General features: G+C 40.9%; 1 protein-coding gene across 10 annotated transcripts in view; it reads right to left on the bottom strand.

The window, feature by feature from the left end:
• Window positions 1-24,152, bottom strand: part of LOC137291043 (receptor-type tyrosine-protein phosphatase mu-like) — a 190,775-nt gene that overhangs the window by 50,341 nt on the left and 116,282 nt on the right. For 6 of the 10 annotated variants that reach the window (XM_067822302.1, XM_067822303.1, XM_067822309.1 and 3 more), the window contains 10 exons: window positions 22,785-22,854; window positions 10,350-10,456; window positions 9,257-9,458; window positions 8,750-8,840; window positions 7,944-8,208; window positions 7,586-7,628; window positions 5,157-5,268; window positions 2,962-3,062; window positions 2,774-2,800; window positions 851-1,032 (listed from right to left, as the gene is read on the bottom strand). In XM_067822302.1, the coding sequence (XP_067678403.1) occupies window positions 851-1,032; window positions 2,774-2,800; window positions 2,962-3,062; window positions 5,157-5,268; window positions 7,586-7,628; window positions 7,944-8,208; window positions 8,750-8,840; window positions 9,257-9,458; window positions 10,350-10,456; window positions 22,785-22,854 (1,200 nt within the window). The remainder of the gene's footprint in view (window positions 1-850; window positions 1,033-2,773; window positions 2,801-2,961; window positions 3,063-5,156; window positions 5,269-7,585; window positions 7,629-7,943; window positions 8,209-8,749; window positions 8,841-9,256; window positions 9,459-10,349; window positions 10,457-22,784; window positions 22,855-24,152) is intronic. The other 4 variants (XM_067822306.1, XM_067822304.1, XM_067822311.1 and 1 more) reach the window with 2 other exon arrangements.

Genomic DNA, 24,152 nt, shown 5'->3' with positions numbered 1-24,152 from the left:
ACATCTGTCTTATGCTAAAACAAATTTAACTAATTTTTACGTTATGAAGAACTGTTAAAATCAAATCTTAAAATCAAAGTACACGTTTGTTTGTTTCATATCAAATGTCACAGTCAGCAGTTTTTTTCAGATACCAGACCACCCGGACGGGTGGAAAGTAATCTTCTAAGATACCGAGTTAGACAATATATAGACAATCATTGGCTGCTGGTCGATTAGACTCTGAATATGGCCTCACACACGTTACTTTTTTAGAAGCTGGATATGAACCTTTAGAAACAGAACTCACTAACTATACTTTTTCAGAGAGTTGAATCTGAAGCATCAGAAATGAGCTTCACAAGCTCTGCTCGGCTTCAGCCTTAAGCTTACCAAACTCATCATTTTCTAGGATGGAACCTGAAGTGTCATCAAGAAGGTTTATTGATGCACTAAACACGACGTTTAAGGAATATGTTCCGTATTCCTCCTATTGACATCTGGTTTCTAATTCTGCTTATTAAGGAACTCGAAGCGCCGCTTCAGACTGGGCTTCGCCAATTCTACTCGTTGTGAAATCAAGTTCATGGTAATTTTGATTCCTAAACGGACGATCCACGTTCTATAAACCACTGTGGTCTGGATATCTGTGAATTTTAGATTAATAAGGTTGGCGGATCTTACCTAACAGAAAGTAAGGCGTCGTTCAGACATGAGCGCCTACATTATGTCTAAAACACGTGTTTTCTGACTGACCACACGCACTACACAAGTAATTGCATGTGGGCAAGTGAATGGACATGCCGAAAGTTTTAAATACTTGTCTGAAGTTCGCGTCCGCACATTGGCTGGCACCTCCAGTAGTGTTTACCTTATATTCTCTTTTTAAGCCATCATAATCGTTTTCCTTGCTTCCCCGGATGTAGTCCCATAAATCCTCTACTTTGATTGGTGGAATCGTGATATTTCCGACATTTCCATATATGGGCTCAGACTCGAGATCGTTATCTATAGATGGGAGGATAAGAGGTTCTGCCTCAATGTTAATTGTACCTGAAATAAATCACAAATATATATGTTATCACAATACTGATAGTTCAAAATTGATCTGGTCGAAAATATGCTTTGAAAAAAACTTCAGTATTCTAATACATCGCATTCGTTAATGAATACAAAAACCCATAATAACACATCAATAAGTGTTTGTCAAACTGTTACCAGATCGCATTAGATCGAAGACAAAAAGGGTCACGAATTTAAGAAACGAAATCGATCGATTTAGTAGGAAGACTGAAGAATACATGCTTCATCGAGAAGAGAACAAAATAGGAAGTGCTTCAAGGAATGCTCACGGACACCAAAGGAACACACAAATATAAGTTTAAAACAACGCCAAACGTAAAGGTATGCGAGAATGGTGCGAGGATGACGTACGTATGACATCATACATGACGTCGCAGAAATCAGTGTAAAAACCTGCTTCTTCTAACTACCGTAACATGTGAAAGAAGGAGACAGTATAGCGTTCTGAAAAAGGAGAAAATCTTAACTTCAACTGTTAGATATAGAGACAACAGATTCCTCATCAGCCTGAAGGAGATACCACCTTGACAAACTCCTGAACCATGACCGGATCTCGACACGGCGAAGGGGCGTAACTCTTAACAGAGTGTCATACCGTTGGGTAATTCCCTCAGTCTCAATAACGTATTTGTAACGTTTTAACATAAGTTCAATAAAGTTAACTGACTGGGCACAGCCCCTCATTTCCAACCAAAGAGGACTTAACGCAACGCTTCAGGGCGCACAACACTTCAGAGCACACAACACATAAAACCACACCGACACTTACCTAGACATAAACATGCGTCGGTGTCTCGGGATGCAGAAGTCAATGAAAAATGTGCTTTAATGTTCAGTAAAAACAGAAGTACGGATACACCATGGACATACAACATCATGTCAACAAACTCAGAGTTAAGATGTTAATAATGTAACCGGAAGAGGGAACAGAATCAAACATCCACATCAATGCACCGTACGATGAAAACTGGGTGACGGTCTTTTATTAAGAGAGGCAACATACGCACTGATCACAAAAGCAAGGTGAAGCCAAAGTGTGCCAAAAGTGTTAAAGAGGAATCATTAAAAGCTTGTGGTGCGCAGCATAGAGAAAAAACCTTGTTAGAAACCGTTCAATGACTACCTTACTTCCTCAGCACCTAACAGTGACTTCACTTTGGGAATTTATAAAACAAATAGAGGATATATGACAGAAAGAATTGAGATTTAAATTAAAATTAAAATTAAAATTAAAACGGCTTGGGTTCGTAATATGCTCGTAAATTCAATCGTAATTAAAAAATGCCACGTAAAGCTTGAACTCACTTAATCGTTACGTATGTTTAGGCACAAATGTAACCTAACATATGCACAAAAATCAAATTTAAAGAACTATCACTTATTCGGATTGAAAACTTTTAAAAGGATAGTTGCTTCCAACAATTACTGAAAATATTATTATTATACTGTCTATATTTTGAAGTGTACATAACCAAAAAGGTATAAAATCATCATATCACTAAACAAGTGCTCCACAGTCTTATAATATGAATACTGAGTTGTTGTTGGGTTAAGGCTTATTTCATAAAATGTGGTTGATCAACATGCGCAATACTGCAAACGAAGTTTGAACTGTTTGCGTAAACAAAATTGCAGACTTGTGCAACTGAAGGTGTTCAGCGCCATGAGTGGGCACCGGAACATGAAGATATCTCGAAAAGCAAAGACTCACCCAAACTAAATTTAGTGTAGAAACCTCCTAGACGCATGAAAATAACAAGAACCGTTACAAGATGGCGCTGGATGTTGTCAATAAAAGCATTACTGGTTTCGTGTTAATGGAACTGTTTGATGGTACTTTCTTATACTGTGTTAGGTTTGTTAGTTACTATAAATAGAGAGTCACGTGATTGTACTGACCAATGGGAGTGGGCGGAGGGGACGTATCCGGTTCTGGTAATATAGTTGGGCCAAATGATGGCAGATCTGACTTCTCCCTCTCCGCTGTCAGATGACGTTTTCTGGAATCAAATGAACCAAGTATATGAAATAATTTTGAAAGATCACTGGCCAAGAACGTTACGTAGAAATGTTACCAGCCCACATCAAACTTCAATGGCCACGCAGAATACCAATATCAAAATGCAAATTGGTCAGAATTGGTGTGATGTTTGGTAACTGAAGATGCTACACGTTACATTTGTATTGTAATCTTTCCAAACGTCCTTTGCGCAAAGCTATTAACATTTTTATATAGCCATCTAAGAGATTTAAATATCGCGAGACTTTTGCGGACGGTCCTTTGACGCCTTAATAATTGACAATTATTAATGTGCAACAAACAGATAACGAAACATCTTTTCTGCAAGCCAGTCGGGATAGCTTTAACAATGTACTACAGGCCCAATTCACAAAAAGCAAGCATATGGCTAGAGGGCCGGTAGCTACTTCGAGCACTTAATGGGCCATTAATAATAGTTCCCTATAACCATAGTTCGTTGTGGGGTTTTTGACCGAAAATACAACAACCATGGGTCCAAAGTGCAATACGACATATCAGTTAGTTCGCTATTAGCGTGTTCGATATATCTGTAGCCCACTGTACATAAGTGTCAAAAGCAGCACATATACATAGGCGGAACCAGACGCTTGGAAGGTGCAGCGGTGCGCATCTCTACCCCCATCCTCTTTGTTCCGAAAGTTTATTAAATGACGAATGGAACTCTTGTGAAAATGAAGTGTGCTCCCTACTTTCTCTAGAGTGTGCCACCCTCCACCACCTTTCTCAAAAAGTTGTACCCGCCTCTGATACATGATGCAGTCGATAACACTGATAGCTTTACTACATTACAGAGGTTTGAAACAATGATTAGACACGTACAAACATTATTGGATTATCCATATCAAACAGCAGTGAAATGCTCATGTAGCCTGCCAGTGGAATGGTGTTTTGTCTGCTTGATTCAAGCACCTGACTAATATGGCTGTCTGGGACTTGTTCCGAAATGTCAATGGCACTTAATCAAGAATTGATTAACACGCTGTCAGTTGACAGCGGCCTTCAGCCATCTCAGAAGAGCGGTGTTACTTTGAGAAAATTATTGGGATCTGTGGTAAAATGACAAAAAATATCCCACAGAAAAAAAGAAGAAAAAAATCCACGAAAATGAAAACATGGGGCCACTTGATTGATTTGTGCGAAAATACAGCTCGGCCATCAAAGGTTCATTGACTGTAATCTGTTGTCGTGAAAGCCGACTCTATAAAGATCCGAAACAACTAGGTAGCAACTGGCTCCGGGTCATGACTACATTGATGGATGTGCAATATCTGAATGAACATAGTCAATTGGATTAAGTGGATTCCGGAAAAAGAAGATGAGACGAAAGTACGGATCATATCGTGCTGTCATATATCATAATAATAATAATAATATTATTATTACAAGAAATCGTATGAGAGATAAAAATACAAAAAAAAGTGATAAGCATTGTCACTAAGGTGACATAATCCCCCGCCATATATTATCAAATCAAACGTAAAAGGAAATTAACGTGAAGGTCGTAGTTTAGGATGAAGTAAAATGTCAACAAAAACATTACTCTCAAACTCTCTTGATATCTTGCACTGTTGTTGTTCAAACAAAACAAATATTTTGAAGAGTCACTTAGACCTTGATCAGTGTATGAAACTCATAAAAACACAGTCGCCATGACCTTGAAAATTAACTGAAGGTAACCAAAATCGCCAGTGCCCTACCCCTTCCCTAGATAAAGCCTGATCTTGAATATGAAAAAATATAAGCGAACGGTTCTTGAGATATCATGCTGACAAGGTAAAACTCTAAAGTCCCCTTGTGACCTTGAGATGAAGGTAAAGTCAAAACCTGACTGTGACCTTTCTTTTACTGTGTGTAAGCTAGATACCAAACATGAAAAGAATCGAGGCAACGGTTCTTAAGATATTCCAATCCATACGTACGTACGGACGTACGGACGTACGAAGCCTAGTACTATATGCCTTGCGTCGAGCTAAACGCGCGGTGGGGATAATAAAATACGAAACTATAATATATATATATGGATAAAAAACTATATTGTTGTGTAAAGACGTACCTCCACACCATCAACAGGACGGCGAATGTTATGATGAGGAGGATGAAGACGACGAGGACGCCGATGATGACGGGGACATGGCTGGTCTGGGGTGCCTCCTTTACAGGTCGAACTGAAACAGAAGATTCTTCATCAGGTTCGATCTATAGCGCAAAAAATTACAGGGAAAAATATTTGATTCCGGTGGTCCTTTGGGCTGCCGTAAACATGATGGCATGTTGACGGCAGATGCCACTTTCATGGCTAACGCTACTTTGCACAGTATTTCAGTTAGGGGCCGTTCATAATCTCTGGCTAGCGGCGGATGATAATACTTTTTAAAGTTAAAAATGCACAAAGTACGTGAAGCCATTTCGTGGATTTATGCCAATCGACACACCAGACAACTGTTCCTATTGTCGGAACGTGTTAGCTGCGGGATTATATTTTCTGATAATCTGTCTGCAGCTGGGCAATAAAAATAAATAGTATATATACTGTACAAGTGTTCCACTATTCTCTTCCAATATTCTTCACGAGGTATGAAACTTTAGTTATGAATAAAGGAACACTTATACTTTCATGTGTTCCCTTATGTGTTTCCAGGAGTGTGTTTCTGATTGTCCCTCGAGAAACATATCTTCACCAAAAAGAGCACAACAACAGGGTTATACGTCGTATATGAAATATTGAATGAGTTTAGTTTTACGCCACAGCAATATTCCAGCTATATGGCAGCGATCTGTAAATAATCGAGTCTGGACCAGACAAACCAGTGACCAACAACATGAGCATCGATCTGCGCAACTGGGAACCGATGACATGTGTCAACCAAGTCAGCGAGCCTGACCACCCGATCCCGTTAGTCGCCTCTTACGACAAGCATAGTCGCCTTTTATGGCAAGCATGGGTTGCTGAAGGCCTATTCTACCCCGGGACCTCCATGGGTCTATATGAAATAAAGAGATGATGATGCCTCATTATGATTACAGTCACAACGTTAACATGTGTGCTAAACTTCATAAATGTGAAGCAGAAAAAATCACATAGCCATCGGTAGACTACCACTTGTTTATCAGCTAGTAAATGTACGACCCTGTTGTACTAATAACGCCTACAAGTATACGCATTATGATATCAACTTTTAGTTGAGCTCGCAAGACTGAAATGTACACCGAAAATAGCCTTCATTTAGCCTAAGGATAACCACTACCAAGTGCAATGTACATAGTCAAATGAAAACGAGATGCTGTCCACGCAACACATCCCAACCAAACACCGCTCGTATGTACGAGAGCTTGCTTCCATGGAGACAGTAATCACGGTTTGTCAAATTTAGTCTTCCGACCCTTCCCTCCGTTGAACACAACAATCTGACGGGTTTGACTAGCGTTCGCGTCGCTGCCGTGAGGAACGACTTCCAACACCGTACGACGTCCTGGCTTGGCTATATATGTCTTCGACACAATCACCAGCGAGTTTATGCATGAAAAACGTGATGAGGTCCCGCGGGTACAGTCAACCAAAGTGATATGAGATTTGGATTGCAGTGTATCTGTTTTTTAGACGTGCAGGCTATTGGGTCCAATAAGGTTGCGAATTTAAGTTGCCGAGTTGACATTCGCTGTATTCAGGTTGCAAAATTTCTCGATACAAATCAGGTGGTGAAATTCCAAATTTGATAAACACATGAATGATGTCTGATAATACTGGCTTCGACTTCGCTATTTCTAAATAAAATTTGAAGTCTGAATGATTCAGTTCGGTTACAACTTGCTTTGAACGATATTAGAGTTAAATCACGGCTGTCTGCTAAATTCGGAGAAAAACCTGAAGTGAGAGTGAGAAATATTTTTTTCGCTTACCACTTTGAAACCATCCAGCACAGACATGGTGATGACAAACTTCGCGCAATCAGAATGTTTTGAAAAAAAAGAAAAAAAACCCAAAACAAACAAAACAAAAACAGCCACTGGTTCCTTGCATGCCCAAGGGACTCAGTGCCGCAGAGTCAATTGCCTTTTTGGCAACTGGGTGCCCTATTTTGGGCCTGATAAGTGATTTCTGTGTTTTCTTTTTCACAGAATATTCCAGAAAAATCAATGCGGTTCGAAACGAATGAATCTATGACAAGAATAATCATTACAGAATGCATAGCAATTCGTATATTTCGAGAATGCAGTGGATCCGGGGTCCACAAGGTCCATACCATGTCTGACCTTGTGTCTGTGACTGTGCCGGATCCTAACATGATCCCAACATCCGGTGCTGGTCACATGATGCGACAAAACAGATCACGTGGTCAGATGCTAGCTTCATCACTGGTCTGTTGGTTCAGACTCATTCTTCACGGGACGGTCACACAGATGGAATGCTTGTGCACTCATGAATATTTAATATCTTTGAATTAATGTAGAAATTTCGATGTTCATTTATTTTTTGTAGCTTACCTAATACTGGTCTCTCAATCCTTGAGAATGTTTGTCTTTCGGTCTGAAAATATAACGAATTCACAATGGTGTGATTGGATAAACAAGACTGCAATATTTATAAAATGTTCACACTATTTAACAATAAGTTACAAATGCAATTGTTTTAGTTTCGGATGGTGCACAGTAGTTAAGTGACCTCTGTCTCCATTGAACAGGGATGTTACGTAAAAAGGCACAAGATTATTTCGAATTCCTTGTCTATTCAAACAACTTATTTTTCACATATTCCAAAGAAACAATTAATATTTTAAAATATCCTGATTTTTTTCTTTTTGGCATAAAATTATAAATATCAATAGAAACAAGATGAACTCACGCCATCAACAACAGAGAAGGCTCCGAACCATATATTATAAGTCTGGTCCCGCTGTAAGGGAGCATTGTAATAGCCCCCATATGTGCTGTTGTCGCCGACGACGAACTTCCCGTTAACTACATCCCTGTCGAGCTGGGCGGCGACATACACTCGGGTTCCGTGGCGACTGGCCCGTTGGTAGTCGTCTTTGATGTTAAGATGTTGGGGCGTCGAGCGTTCATGACGTAGCTTCTCGTACAACAGCTCCACTATTAGCCGATAGAAGCTGAAATGAACAGGGCAACGTTAGATCAAAAGCGTTGCAGCACTGGATAGTGAATGGCGTTATGTTTCTGTAAGAGACAATAATGGGTCATACTCTCAAGTGGCCATTGTCTACTGTCAGTCTATTCGTGTAATCAATAACGCTAATAATACGACGACTTTTTTTAATTGTTTCTTTGCCTGAATGAGTTAGTTTTATTTTATGCCGCTTTTAACAATATTCCAACAATACCACGGCAGGGGACACCAGAAATGGACTTCGCACTTTGTGCCTTTACCTGGAATTGAACCCGTGTCTTTGGCGTAATGAGTGAACGCCTTAACAACTAAACTAGCCACCTATGGTATGGCAATGTAGAACATAAAATCCTTCAGTCTTTACCTCATAATAAACAGTAGAATTAAGTATCAGTAAGGTATATTAGGTCTCATTTCAATTAAACTGTATTGCTGTTGGTTTAATAATATGACCGGCACCACAATATAGATTATAATACATTTGCAAAAGACGATGGTAAGTTCGATAAATATGAGGGACTCACCTAACAGTTTGGTCCCCGGCGTCACGGAGGTCAAGGGTTACCGTGTGGTCGGAGACCTCCACGATGATTGGCTCCAAGGGTTTCTTGGGATCTATAATGCATTATGGGTACATTACAAAACAGCCATACAAATCCATGTCTTTTTTTAAACACCCCCACCCCCCAAACTAAACAAAACAAATAACAAAAACAAAACAAATTCTGATTACTCTGATTACAGTTGTGTTGGAATGATTCAGCACACAAACATCACACATTGAAAATTATCTCAAATTGACGATCAGTGGTGCCACTGAATTTCATATCATATTTTATCATGCAGAACATCATATCGTGTATAAATAAAGGAGTGAGTTTAGCTTTACGCCGCCTTTAGCAATATTCAAGCAAAGTCACGGCGGGGGACACAAGAAATGGCCTTCATACAATGTACCCATGAGAGGAACCGATCGAGCGTACGCTTTAACCACTAGGCCCTCCGCCCCTCGTGTTTTAATGACAGCTTACCTGGCGCATCTGTCCATACAGTAATTCGAGCTTCAGCTCCCGATCCCTTCATCGTACTGGCGTTAACTGCGCATGCGTACTGAGTAGCAGGACGTAACCCCTCCATCTTGTATTCAAAAGTTTCCACGGGCAGTCTAATTACTATTTTTTTTTCGTCAGTATAACTTCTCTTCAAGAGGGATGTAATTGGCTTGCACGACACCTGAGGGGAGAGAACTCGTGAAATGACATAAGGATATTTACAGGATGCCCAAGGACAATTCTCAGTTAGCCTCCAATAACGTGACACGCATGTCTCATTCTCAAATGAGGATACTGACTCTTGTCTCTGCATGACGTTTAACGTCATAACTGAACAGAAAAAGAAACGCAAGTTTCGAAAACTGATATGACATAGCAGTACACGTTCGTGTTTATGTCTTCTATTTAAAAAAAATGATAAAAACAGTTGACTTTCTTTTGCTGTTCAGCATATATTCTATCTTAATGGCGGATATATTTAAGTAATGGAATCGGTAGAAGAATATCCAGTGGTCGATAGCATGAGTGTCAACCTTGTCGCTAATCCACATTCCCATGTACTCAGACGCTGTTCCTAACGGGATGCCGATAATCTCTATTCTCACAGAGTCCCTACATGTTAAGGTGATGTGATTTCCTTAAAGGGCACACTAAACAGGGATCTGACGATGAATACTACCACAAATGCAATACCATTGACATAATTATCGTTAACCTTTAAACATACATCTTCCAATAATAATCAAACAAAGTTATTTTATCATACTTAAGCTAACATAACAGCGGGCAATACAACATTACAGTTCAAACAAAAATATTATTCTACACAAACCGACTTATAAAAGATCAAACTTGACCTTTGACTAAGATCTTACGCAGGCATCGAAAGCTTAAGTAGATGGCAAGGAAAACCGCCTGCAGCGTTGTGAACGGTAATCGAAAAACAGGATAATGACGTAGCTTCTAACATCTCCATGGAACCAGTAAATAAACCAATTTCCTACTCTGGGACACACACCAACAGGACATCAAAGTCAGCGTCCTAAAAGCATTGACGTTTTAACACACTTACCGTGAAGTAGCGCAGCTCGCCATTAAAGTCAAGTGGTTGGTCCCACCTGAGGTGTATTGACGTCGTGGTACGCGACACGTTCCTCAATACGCGGACAGGACCTGGAACTGAAAGCGGACAGACTGTGTGAAGTAGCGTTCTGAGTCAAGAGAAACTTTAAAGACCTTTTCAAATAGTCTGTAGCTTGTGACCTTGACCGTGCGAAGGCTTTTGATATTGCATCTACTTTTAAGTCAGGGCTGAGGATGTCCATTACAACGATTCCATTTCAAAATGGCATTTCATGACGTCTCATGCATATGTTAACAGCTGATCCTAAGCAGGAACCAATCTCCCATCCCATATATATATACTGGCACTAGGTTTTAGCTTCTTATGCATAAAACGTGTAATATATATATTACACGTTTTATGCATAAGAAGCTAAAACCTCCAATATATATATTACACGTTTTATGCATAAGAAGCTAAAACCTAGTGCCAGTGTTTGGGGCGATGGAATAGCCTGGTTGTTAACGTGTTCGCTCGTCACACCAAAGACCCGGGTTTGATTCCCACACGCGAGAAGACCTTTTCTGGTATTCCCCGCCGTTATATTGCTTGAATATTGCTGAGCGGCGTAAAACTAAAATCGCATAGTCACTGTTAACAGTGTTAACGATGTTATATGTCCCCGGTCCGCAATACCACGACCGGGGACAGCAGAAATGAACTTTATATCCATGAGCAAGTCAAACAAGGTCTCCGGTGTTTCCCGCTACGTCTCCAGATTCTGCATATAAACAGTCTGAAATCCCTGCACATTGTACCGTAATAGGTTATTCGAGTTTCCACCCGTTCCCAAATCCCCGTTGATACTTTCTCTGATTGCAAGATTTTATCCTACATAATTCAAAATTTTCAATCGAAAAAAAGTCCAACCTTTAAAATGAATTCCTTTAATATGTTTTACAGAAAAGCAATAATTCCCAGTTCGATTTATAAACCTTTCATTAGCATGAGCTGAGGAATGTCTGAACAGACGTTGTTCTTAACCGAACGTAACCTCATTTTGAACGTCACCTTCATCGAAGTGTGAGTTTTATGCCGTTTTCAGCAATATTACAGGAGAAACTGGCTTCACACACTGGATCAACATGGGAATCGAACCCGGGTTTTCGGCGTGACGGAAGAATGTTTTAACCGCTAGGGTGCCCTACTCTTCTAAACATATGCAATGACATTAAACATTTCATGACCGGCAGAAATGTCACCTGGCTTCATCTTATGCACAAAGTCACTCCTTTGAGAAGTCTGGAATTTGCTTCTTGTGACATATTCGACATCTATCATCCGCTCGGCATTGAGTTATTAATTTATAAAAATGTCAGAAACACCTTTAAGGCAAAGAAGCATGTTTATATCTCTCGAATGACGCTACATTACATTTAAAAGTTTCGTAGAAATGTTGTTTTGTATAAAGCTGTAATTGCCGCTACGGCCAGCCATATGCACTGTTGTTTTTACCGATAACACAATGGTCGAGATATATTGCCTCTGTAACAAAGCAGAGAGATATTATGCAGACAAGACTGGTGCCAATAACACAGGCGCCACTGATGCTTTTACCAACACCTGCAAGACACATATCGTTTTTCCATTACCAATCTCTCGAGAAAGGTGAGGAGTATTGCGGTGCCAATTTTCTTAACACCTATCGACATTTTGTGCCCCACTCACTACGGATCTCAGACTGAGAGGTGGAAATTCTTCTTGGAGGCGCTGACAAAATAAACCCGCAGGACTTTGTCAGTCATCATTATTGCACCAAAGCATGTATGGTGAAAACATCAAGTAATTAACTGCTAGACTGGCCCAAAGTATAACCTCAAACCGACAGCTGATCACTTTGGTCGTTTTGACTTGGCAGCCGAGTCTGAACATTACGGGACGAAATTTGTACATGGTGTGTATCAAAACACAGATTACTGACACCGCAGTTGGCAGTTGAGTTGTAGGTTTAATCAACACGGTGATGCAGTTGACGGCTGAATATTTGACTGCTTGCTCAAAACTGGTACAATAAACACAATGCTGGAATAAATATCAGACTGATCTGATTAGGGTGTGAACGTTCGTGTCCAATCACACATAAAAATGTAAATCTCTAAGCGATTCTGCATCAACGTCAAGTTGACGGAGGGAATGATTTGACACATACACTTAGAGACAGGCTTTGAATTTGACAGAAAAACGACCATCCAACAAAGTCGTACAAGTTCAAGCTCAGCTGAATTTTCCTGCCCAGTGAAAGATCAAGAGACTTGCTTAAGTCGAGCATATTTATTGCCCAATATGTGTACGGCAGTTAGCAAATGCCACGATTGCCCGCTTGTCGTGTAAATGGTAAAAGTTAAGAGAGATAATTCATTATCGATAAAGTAATCTACAGTCATTTTTTACAGTCAAGAACATTATTTTCACCGGTTGCTCCTCTACGTCATGTTTTTTTGTACTGCTTTAAGTAGTAAAAATTTTCGCTGGGTCTCACAAATAACGTCTAGGCCGGGCGAAATGATAATAACAATAACAGTCCATTTATCATGCACATTACTCCATGTACAATGCATGCTCGAAGCGCCCAAACAATCTGGTTATTGTTACCCCGATTAACCAAAGCTGCCTGTTAGGCGCTAGACGTTTAGAGGTAACATGACTCATTCTATCGCGTACCCATTTTCTGCTGGGTGAACAGAAGCAATTTTGAACAAACTCACTTGCCTAAGGTGAGACCACATGTGTTATGTGCTTTGTTGTGGGGCAGGACTGAAGTCCAAGAAATTGCCAGGAGTCAAGCTGCCAAACATGGTCACCAAATAGGCTTTGGTAGCTCGAACCATGTACAGTAAACAAGGGTGTTCGTTATGACCGCCCTTTTCGACTTATATATGCCAGGCGTCTGGGCAAAATGACCAGTTCGTTATAAGCGACTTCGTTATAAACGGTCTTGACTGGACCACGCCGCTTTACATTGAATAAACTATCAGCTTACACAACCTCACCACGGCATCATCAGTTAACTGTTTCAACAACAAGTATGAACTGAGTGAGTACGATTTCACGCCGCGTTTAGCTATTGCACTGCAATATCACGGAGGTGGGCACCTGAAACTAGCTTCATATCTTTTACTCCAACGGAAATCAAAACCCAACCCATTTCGGCGAGAAAACTGAACTTTTTCACCCTTTGGCCACCCCACCGCTCGCCCATAGCGCTGATCACTTTGATTACTTTCGGATCAGTCACTCCCACCTCTCTAGCCCCTATTAATTACATATACATTCAGTCCTCAAAAAGTATACTTATAATATAATGGACTCCAAGAACATTCGTCCTTTAACTTAAAAAAATGAACATCTTCCAGTCAGCGAGTCATCTTCTCAGTCGGTTCCAACTCACTTTGCTAACATAAATCTTGATTTTATCGAAATAACACCTGGCCTTTCGAGATGACGTCTGGCCTACTTGTCCTTCAATGACTATGACATGATTAGATATGACTGCAATTGTTCTATTTACGATACAGAGAGGTAATCACGTTTCTCATGTCTGTTATTGTCTTATCTCCGTCACGATCGGAGCGTCATCTGGTGTTCTATTTGGATTAGTTACATCAATCCATACTCGTGGATCTGACTGACTGACTGAGTTGGGTTTTACGCCGCTTTTAGCAACATTCCAGCAACATCGCGGTGGGGAACACCAGGAATGGGCTTCACACATTGCACCCATAGAACCCGGGTCTTCAGCGTGATGAGTTTAAGTTTTAACAACTAGGCTACCCCACCGCTCCTTATGCATGGGTTTAAGAGGTTATGGGTCCAATCCGTCTTGACCCTCCCATAATGTATTCTTCATAACAAGTATCCTTTAAGCCGACGAACTCGTGAAGATCCGGGTTGGAATTGATCATCAGTGGCCAATGATTGTCGCAAGAGACGACAACTGGATCGGGTGGTCAGGCTCGTTGACCAGGTTGACACATGTCATCGTATTCCAGTTACGCAGATCGTGTTCATGGTGTTGATCACTGGGTGGTCAGGTGCAGACTGGATTATTTCCAGACAGCCGCCATAATGCTGAGATATTGCTGAGTGCGTCATAAAACTATACACGTTCACTCCTTGACCTCAAACAACGTAACCTGCATTTCTTTTGAGGCTTGGTAGCGAATGGGTCCTGGTTATTTATGAAAGTAATATTTAATGACAATCAGCCGATCCTGGATTTCTTTTGAATAGTGTACATTGTCAAGGATTTGCTCTTTGTGTTTCAGACATTTTGATCGGCAATTGAATAAAGAAGGAACATAAATCACCATAATTAATTTTAGACGAGTTATTTACTTACTTTTCTAATGAAGGCAACTTGTTAAGTTATCTCGTAAATGTTAAATATGTTCCACTGACCGAATATCCAAAATCCTAGTTACTGAATATTCTTAAAAGTGCTTCATAAACATTCCGATAAAGCTCGCGCAATGATCAAAATGAGCTGAAAGCCCGGGTTTGAAAGAGAAAGAATTATACCTTTAATCGTTTACGGAAAAAAGACACATTGATAAATTTTAAACACGAAATTTCAATTTGAGATTAACCTGTCATATTTATTGAACTTGAATTAGGTGCATTAGCTTTTGGACATTTTGCGCATGCGTGTACGTTCTGATGAGGATCGAGATCGCAGTGATGATGAAGAGGCATGTGTGCCGCCTTGGGAAACTGAACTTTAGAGAAAGCCATCTGCATCTGCCTTGTTTTAAAAGAAAATAACGAGGAGAAAATTCAATTTCAAATTGAACTGGATTGTTCAAATTGGTCGAAGGACGAAGGAGGGATTCAGTCAACACGAAAATGTGCTTTTTCTGGAAAATGATTGAATATTCGCGAAAACGGTGAAAAAGGTTCCCTAAAGTGCTACTGTTGAGACTATTGGATTTGTGTCATATGAAATAATAAGACAATGATTATAATGAAAGAGTTGAAATCCTTGATAACAGTAGCACTGTTTACAAAAAGTCACGCGATTGTGTCAAATTTCAATTCCTCGCTGTGTAGAGGTGAACGACTTCAATTTCCTAAATTACTATTAGCGTTGTCAAAAAGGAATACATAAAACAGGAAAGAAATACCCAGGACGGGATTGAATCACATCCGGTACATCGTTTGGCGAAATGATTACTAATTTCAAGTTTTATTGACACTGTATTAAGAACTTCTTGATCCTACAACACAGCCTTTCTTCTGTTTCACTCCAGTGTGCAATGTGTTCGTGTCAGCAACGCGTTCCTTGTGCAATTACACTTCAAACACATTTTTAGGTAACGTCTTTATCTTCATCAGCTGAACCTTTCAAGTGTCATGAAAGGCTATTATTGCGGTAACAAACTATTTTACGCCCTGAAATGCCTTTCCGACCTCCATCAGGCCGTATTAACTACATAAGCATTGACTTGGTGACGAGAAACTGCTCACGCTGCAATACTATCTTTCAGCTTTTTTTCCAAGTTCATTGAACTGGTACTTGAGACGTCTTGTTTGCCTTATTTACATGTATTTTTTTAAACGTGATGTTCAGTATCGCTATCTGATGATTCGATACAGTAAGTGAATGAATGAGTTTAGTTTTACGCCGCACTCAGCAATATTCCAGCAATATGGCGGCGGTCTGTATATAATCGAGTCCAGTTGCTGGAGAATTATGGTCCTAGTCTGGTACAAACTAAGTGAGAACAGATCCACAGGTGTCACAGCTTCGTGTGCTGAATAGACTAAGGGATGTAACTCTGGTTAACTCTTGCCCCACCAGCTAGTAAAGATGATGAGTGAGCTTTTAGCGATATTCCTGCAATATCACGGCGGAGGACACCAAAAATATGGCCTCCACAGCTGTACCCATTTTGAAAATCGAACCCGGGCTTTCGACATGACGAGCAAACGCTTTAACCACTAGGCACCAACCATCGTTACGTCAAAAGGATGAGCATCGGTGGTATATATATATATATAGCTATAGAACCTATAGGCGTCCTCCTGTTACTTAAAATAGTCAAGTTTACATTGTAGACGAATGAAAGTTATATATAAGGGTATTTGGAGAATTACAACATACAGAAAAGCGAAGAGTGATAAATGGGATACGATGCCATGTGTCAACCAATTTAGAGAGCCTAACCAATCTCCTCAGTCGCCGCTTACGACAAGCACGGGTTACTGAAGAGCAATTCTAACCCGGATCATCACGACCGTAATACCCGTTAGACATAACGGTGTGTCTAACTGTAAATTAAAGGAACACAAGGTTGCCGAAGCATTGTTTTCATATGTCTGCCTCATTATGTCCTGATGGTGCACAGTAACGAGTTCTCTGTCGCACGTACAGTACGGCCATAAAACACTGGTTGCATACACGCCGCCAGTAACGCTCAAGCCAATGAGGCGATCTGTCTGCAGTTCATTTCCCCAGGATATACACATGTCCAACAGGTGATCAAATCGCAATCTGGCATTAGACAACAGCGTTTAGTAGTACTTACATCTCGTCACGCCAGACGGTTGATTATTCCTGGATTATTTAGAGACGCGACTCGCCTTTATAATGTTACACTCTAAGAGACTACTACGAAAGACTTGCTCTGAGTATTTCATGTATTTCCATCAGGAAACGGCAAGATGTGGTTGGTTCTTGTTTTAAGCCGCAATCACAGTTTGGTAGTCCTATACCATACTATTTGCCCTTCCGATTAACCCTATCTATACTGAATGGCAAAAGAAACTCCGTGGAGTATTTGAACCTATCTTTATTAAATATACACCGGAAGTCAAGTTTAAGAAAAGCATGAATCGTGGTCGTATAGTGTTTTTTTTCGCCCAATAGAGTATTGTTTGAGATTGAGGATAGAAACGTTTTTGTTTGTGGAAAGAGAAGAGTTCGCACAAACACAACACTGGAATTGAGATGCATGTGTACCATGCATACATTCAGACTTGAATGGCAATCGTCTACTTGCTGTCTGAACACAGCAGCCATGGCTAGATTAACGAGAGGTCAACGGCAACAAGCCATTTGACGTCTACACATATCTCCAGCGACGTTCTTTTTGCCTTTCAGTATATAAGCGAACGCTGTAACTGAAGCAAGTCTTGTTTGTCTGCAGGTTCAGGAATATCCCATCTCAACGGTACACAATTTCAGGTTAAACTGAGTAATTTGTTTCTGTCAAATTTATAATACATTTACAGAGACTAATCGTTAGTCTTCATGCATGGGTTTCTGAAGATATGTAATTCTGGCCTTTGCGGAAGCACCGTGTAGAGGTTTTCTTGTATGACTTGTGAAATACACCGTTAACTTTCATTATTTAGAGGACGTAGTCATTCAGTTGAATATTGCTGAAAAGCATAAGGAGTGAGTAATATCTATTTTAAGCAGTAACATTTCGGATGTAAGAGGCGCCTCAGGTCCATGTAGAGTTACTGGCCTTAGAAATTTACAGCTTCGGTGAAACCCTTGAGTACCGCACGCTGATGACAAATCTAAACATGGTGCACACTACAGACTTCCCCCACTGCGGGTGAGAAAATCTATAAACTAAGTCCTGGTTTACTATCCAACCCCTCTACTATATAAGGGGCTTAGTCTATCGATTTTGTGACGTTCGGGCATGTGGTGCAAAGATAGGATTTGAATCCATGACCAGGTTCCTGGAACCCCAAAGGGACGCAACTCACATGTTCAGATGCACACCTAAAAACCCGTATGTAATCATTTCCATATTGAACGCACGTATAATTTCAATGTGAGTGAGTGATTGAGTAGGAATTTACGCCGCTTTTAGCAATTTTATATTCATATGAAATTGGATTTACGCACTGTAAGGAATCAAGTACGATTTCATCACTATACTATCCCCTTAAGAGAGATTACTTTCTATACAACTGTCCTCCATTGCGTGTTTATTAGAGAAAATTGACCCACAGAAATGGTTCGTGCAGCTGTGCGCCACAAGTAACGGAATACCTGTACTCACATAACTGAAAAAACAACATACATGTATTTTAATAATGCTGATTCGACACTCGCAGGAGAGACTTGAATTTCAGTGCCTCAAGTCCAGTTACAAAATCTGCACGAATACACCGGCCTCTTCGCTGAGCACGGTGTAAGTATCTACATTGAAACATAAAGCCACAAGATGGCATCTATAAAAGCGGGGTTAAGAAAACGTTTAACGACAAGAAAACAAACAAGTAAATAGCAATATTTGTTTGTATTCACGTTTATGTATTTTTATCACGTAACACTGTCTCCTCATATCTGCTGCAGTCGCACCGATTATTTCTAGGTTACAACACTCGATACCAACAATGTCGTGTTGTCACCCACGCAGATATCTTATTATGGATTGACGAATGTTTGTGGTACAATAAGTTTGCAAACAGTCTTGCCAAGAAGTTCATCAAGTTCATGATTAATTTACTTCGTGTGGATTCCTACATTGAGCTGGTTCCCATTAGTCCTTATCTTAGATATAACTGAGTCGTGGTCTATCATCTAAAAGATTGTGATTTACCGCACATACTCTTACAAACACCGACTGCGAAGTAAACCAACAATGAGTGAGCCGCCCTCAGCAATATTCCCGCTATATGGCGGTGATCTGTAAATATTCGAGTCTGGACCAGACAACCCAGTGTTCAACAGCATGAGCATCGATCTGTACAATTAAACAATGATTCAATCACGTTATCGCACTGCAGTGAGTGACATTGATAAAATTATACGGTGAGTGAGTGAGCGTGCGAGGCTCTCCGCCCTGACCAGGACTCCAATGCCCAATCAATTTATCCTGCACAAAGTCTATCCGATGCAGGTCCTCCTGTCACAAAGCACAAGGGTGATAGTAAGTCACTAGGGTATGCTTAGTGCACAGTTTAAATGAGGGTCAAGGTGAACCTTGAACTTTATCGAAACTCCCGATCACTGTATTGGTACTGCCAAGCTCAACATCATTATCACTGCGAATCCTTGATTTAAACCACGACCAAGGGAAGCAACTCTCTGCAAATAATCGCTGCGATTGGAACATATTATTACCCGCTTTGCGCATTAATCTAACTGAGAAGACAAGTAATTGATGAGAACCATCGTGACTGACTTCATCTCGTTGGCGTATTCCCAATGGCGAGTATTGTTGCCACACTTTCCCCACCCCTCAGCAGCCGCCCTGCCAGAAGCATAACTAACCACCATCAAATGTTGCAAGGCCGATTTCCCGACGGGCATAGTCTGTGCTGGAAGACGAATAATACACGTCACTGCTTCTTTTCACACTGAAGAATTACTCTTTCTTTGAGTATAAGAAACCCAATCGCCAGTGAAATGTGTTTTGAGTTTGATCGTTAGTGAATCAAAATCAGGATATTTCTCTTCATACAGATTCACGTATCTCTCCGTTAGCGCAGTTACGTTATTTAACCAGTTTTACTGCCAACGTGAAGAACTGGGTGTCGTTATGGTTTCGTCCTTATTACACTGCAACTGATTTAGATTGACATTTGAGATATTAAATAGTCTATCATTACGTCGTGGTTTGCTTTTTCTAGTAATAAATAGTCCCAATGTCTATGAAACTCAACGCATCCTCATAACAATATCACTTAAATGTTTTTAATGTTTTTATTTCAGATTTTCTTCGATCTTTCAAACGAGTAGGACAAAATCCGGAAACGCGTGAAATTTGAATCGAAGTTTGCCAGAGATCGGTCTTTAAGAACGTCAGGCAGTGCACGCCATTTCTCAATGAATCGTTATATTGGAGTAATGAAGATATAAATCAAATCCGATTGGTTTAAAATAAAGTCAGATCAAATCCTATTTAAGACAGATGAGATTTAACAACAAAGCTCGAAGTGTTTTTATAAAAGTTACAGGCAACCACAATGAGAGTGTACGTTTGTCGAAACAGCCGCAGTTTGACCTGAAGGACATCTGAGGCTCTCCTGTATTGGTAACAGTTATCATTTGCGAATGGCTCCTCGTTACTGAAACACAGCCAAACCCCCGTGTGTCGAACTATGATGAGGCGAACTTTCCGTTGTCTCGGAGACAAAGTGTGACATGCGCGGTGAAGGGGTGCACATAATTTGGAGAAGAGGTGCACATAAATCATGAATTCCAGAGGTTAGGAGGTGGGGAGGGGTGGGATATGCTCCTTGGAACGTATTTTTGGGGGACGGTCGTACCTCCGCACCCCTATTCTGGATCTACTCCTGCTTGGCCCCTCGTATTTTTTTTGAGTCAACACTTTGTGTTTGAGTCGAAACCTGGAAGTATCTCCTTCAGTTTCGACACAACGGTGTTTTCTTTGCGAGATTCCGAGTACGAAGGGATGTCAATAAGTTTTGAGCCTTGCATAGAAAAACACAAAATATTGGTATGAACCACATTTATTTTTCAACATAGTCCCCTTGTGAGTCAAGACACTTGTTCCATCTTCTCTGCCAGGCGCTGACGTCATCTCTGTAGAAGGCGCCATTTTGGTCCTCAAACCAAGCCTCAGTGGCAGCAATAAGCTCATTATCATCCTGAAATCTACGACCACGCAAGTGTTTCTTGAGACTTGGGAACAGATGGTAATCACTTGGTGCCAGGTCTGGAGAGTAGGGGGGGTGGGGGTGGGGGGGTGCGGCAAGATTTCGTACCCGCATTCCTGGACAGCAGCGGCTGCAACGCGAGAGGTGTGTACTGGAGCATTGTCTTGATGTAGAAGAATACCACGTCTGATCTTGCCCCGGCGCTTCTTCTTGATTGGCTGTCGCATTTGCCTCAACAAGTTAGCGTAATATTCCCCATTCATTGGTCTTCCCTTTGGTAAGTAATCTATGTGGATGACGCCTTTGCTATCCCAGAAGACTGTCGCCATTACCTTCTGCACTGATCTGGAGGCTTTGAGCCTTTTGGTCCTGGGAGAAGTGACATGTTTCCATTCCATGGATTCTTGTTTGCTCTCAGGATGATAGTGGTGGATCCAGATTTCATCATAGGTTACTAGCCTAAAGTGAAAATCTTTTGGATTCTTGTTGTATCTGGTTAGCATGGAGTTGCTTATGGTGACCCTTGTTTGCTTCATTTCATCTGTAAGCATTCTTGGCACCCATCTAGCGCACACCTTAGACATGACGAGATGTTCATGAAGAATTGTCTCGATGGATCCGTGTGAAATGCTTGTGGTCTCCTCTAACTCGTGGAGTGTGATTCGACGATTTTCCAGCACAAGTCTATGCACTCTGTCAATGTTTTCCTGACTAGTGCTTGTTGTTTGGCGACCTCGACAGGGGTCATCTCCAAGACCATGCTTAAATTCATTGACCCATCGTTTGATGGTAGCAGATGAAGGGGAAGACTTCCCATAAACTGCTGAAAGCCTTTCTTCAATGGTCTTCGCCGAGTTTCCTTCAAGAACTAAAAACTTAATTACTGCTCTACACTCAATTTTATTCATTTTCACTGCCGTGAGGGGGGTCTCTTTCTGTCATTGTCAGCTGTTCAATAACGTCTGAGAGTAGGATACTAAAACTTATATAGCACATCACCTATACCCCAAGGTTCAATGTCGTACCATAGGCTGTGACACCTGGGTATGAAAAATGCTCAAGGCTCAAAACTGATTGAGATCGTATGTTTGATCGTTCCGTTATACAAAAACTGTTACCACTTAATAAGTCAACTGATGTCGGATGGTGTTACCTGACAATCCTTATAAAGAGTTGACCACCAGGTACGTAAGTCGACTAAATTAGCGATGTGAATAATGATTAAATAAGCCCAGTATAGTTAAATACAGATTTGAACAGTAATTCCCGTACATGTACATAGGCATATAGTGGCAGAAAAGACAAGTGTACATGTTTGCCACAAATATGGCAATGTCCCCTGCCACTAACGAACAAAGAAATATTGATAACATTGACCTAAATAAGGTCAAGGTCACCAAAACTGACTTGTGTCTGCGTAATCCCTCGATGTAGGCTGTCACCAATGGTGACAATGATGGGTACAGTAGTTCATGAGATATCGCGTTAACAAGAATCTGAAAAGTGCCCAAAGTGTTATGGTGACCTTGAAAATAATTGTCTGCGTAATCCCCCAATATGGACTGTCACCAAATGTGAAGATATTGGGTACAATAGTTCATGAGATGCCGCGTTAACAAGAATCGGGACGCCGCTGAATTCATAGTACCCCGCTCCGCGTTGCGGAGAGGGACAATAAGAGAGAAGGTTTCAGACATACTCTTGTTCCGCGACATAGATGCGGACCCACGATCATCGGATCAGGGTGTAAATAAGGGAGATAACTATTCAGACCGAGTTTGGGTCGTAAGAGAGACTTACCACTTTCCTCTGTTCTCACAGAAATGATCGGGCTTGCCTTCCCTGCCCCGGCGTTATTTACCGCCCGAACCTGTAAAATAAACAATAATAGGTTATCAGCATCTGGAAATACAATTACTTTGATTACAAAAACAAATGCATCAAGTAAATATAGAACATTAACGTGACGACCCGTGAAGGTCTACCCGGGGTAGAATAGGCCTTCAGCAACCCATGCTTGCCATAAAAGGCGACTCAGCTTGTCGTAAGAGCCGTTAACGGGAACGGGTGGTCAGGCTCGCTGACTTGGTTGACGCATGCCATCGGTTCCCACTTGCGCAAATCGATGCTCATGCTGTTGATCTCTGGATTGTCTGGTCCAGACTCGATAATGTACAGACCGACGCCATATAGCTGGAATATTGCCGAGTGTCCTAAATTCACTTATTCTGCACTGACACATAGCCCTGGCTCTGTAATAGGCGTTAGACGTGTACAGAGATGCTGTTAAAACTGATAATATTGCCAGGATTAAACCAGATACAAACCAGAAGCTTATAGCACTTGGGTAAATCACACATCGCATCCAACCAATCCTCTTTGTGAATAGTCTGTTTGCAGTGAAAACGTAGTGATGAACTAATAGGTAATTCGAATATAGTGAAATTAAGATTGCGAATCCTCATAATTTTACCTATACCATAATTTTATGTCAACTAAACATTTAATCCTAGAATTTCATCCAAGTTGTTGTGGGATAAAAGTTGTTTAATAAACGATCATAGTGTCAAATCGATGTATTTGTAGGCATTACAAGGGGGTATGCACACTAAATGAAACACCATGGGCATGTAGGGTTGGTCTAAGTTAACATTCATCACGTACAGAAGGTGCATTTGTTTCACTGTTCTAATTACAGTGCTTACCCCCTTGTAATTCATACCCAAAAGAGCGATTTGAATCTGTGATCGTAAAATATAAGCACGTGTGAGATTCAAGAACTGTTCATAATGAGAGTCAGATCGTTATAGGCGAAGTTCGTACGTTGAGGTACTACGATAATTCGGGCGGTGGGGGTAGCCTGGTGGTCAAAGCTTTCGCTCGTCACGGCGAAGACCCGGATTCGATGTGGGTACAATGTGTGAAGCCCATTTGTGGTGTAATATTGCTGGAATACTGCCAAAAGCGGTATAAACTAAATTCACTCACTCATTCACCATACGATAATCGTAGTTGTGAAACGAGGCTCAGTTCCTCTACACGACGTCATCCTGAAGACAATCAACCGCAACCCCTCAACGTTAACGTGCGATCAGCGCACTTATAAGACTGCTTGAAAAAAGGGTCTCTGGTACAATGGTCTTTGCATTTCAGCCATTGAGTTGCATC

The sequence above is a fragment of the Haliotis asinina genome, chromosome 7 (assembly GCF_037392515.1).
Source record: "Haliotis asinina isolate JCU_RB_2024 chromosome 7, JCU_Hal_asi_v2, whole genome shotgun sequence".
NCBI classification, from domain to species: domain Eukaryota; kingdom Metazoa; phylum Mollusca; class Gastropoda; order Lepetellida; family Haliotidae; genus Haliotis; species Haliotis asinina.
This window is presented reverse-complemented; position numbering and strand designations above follow the sequence as displayed.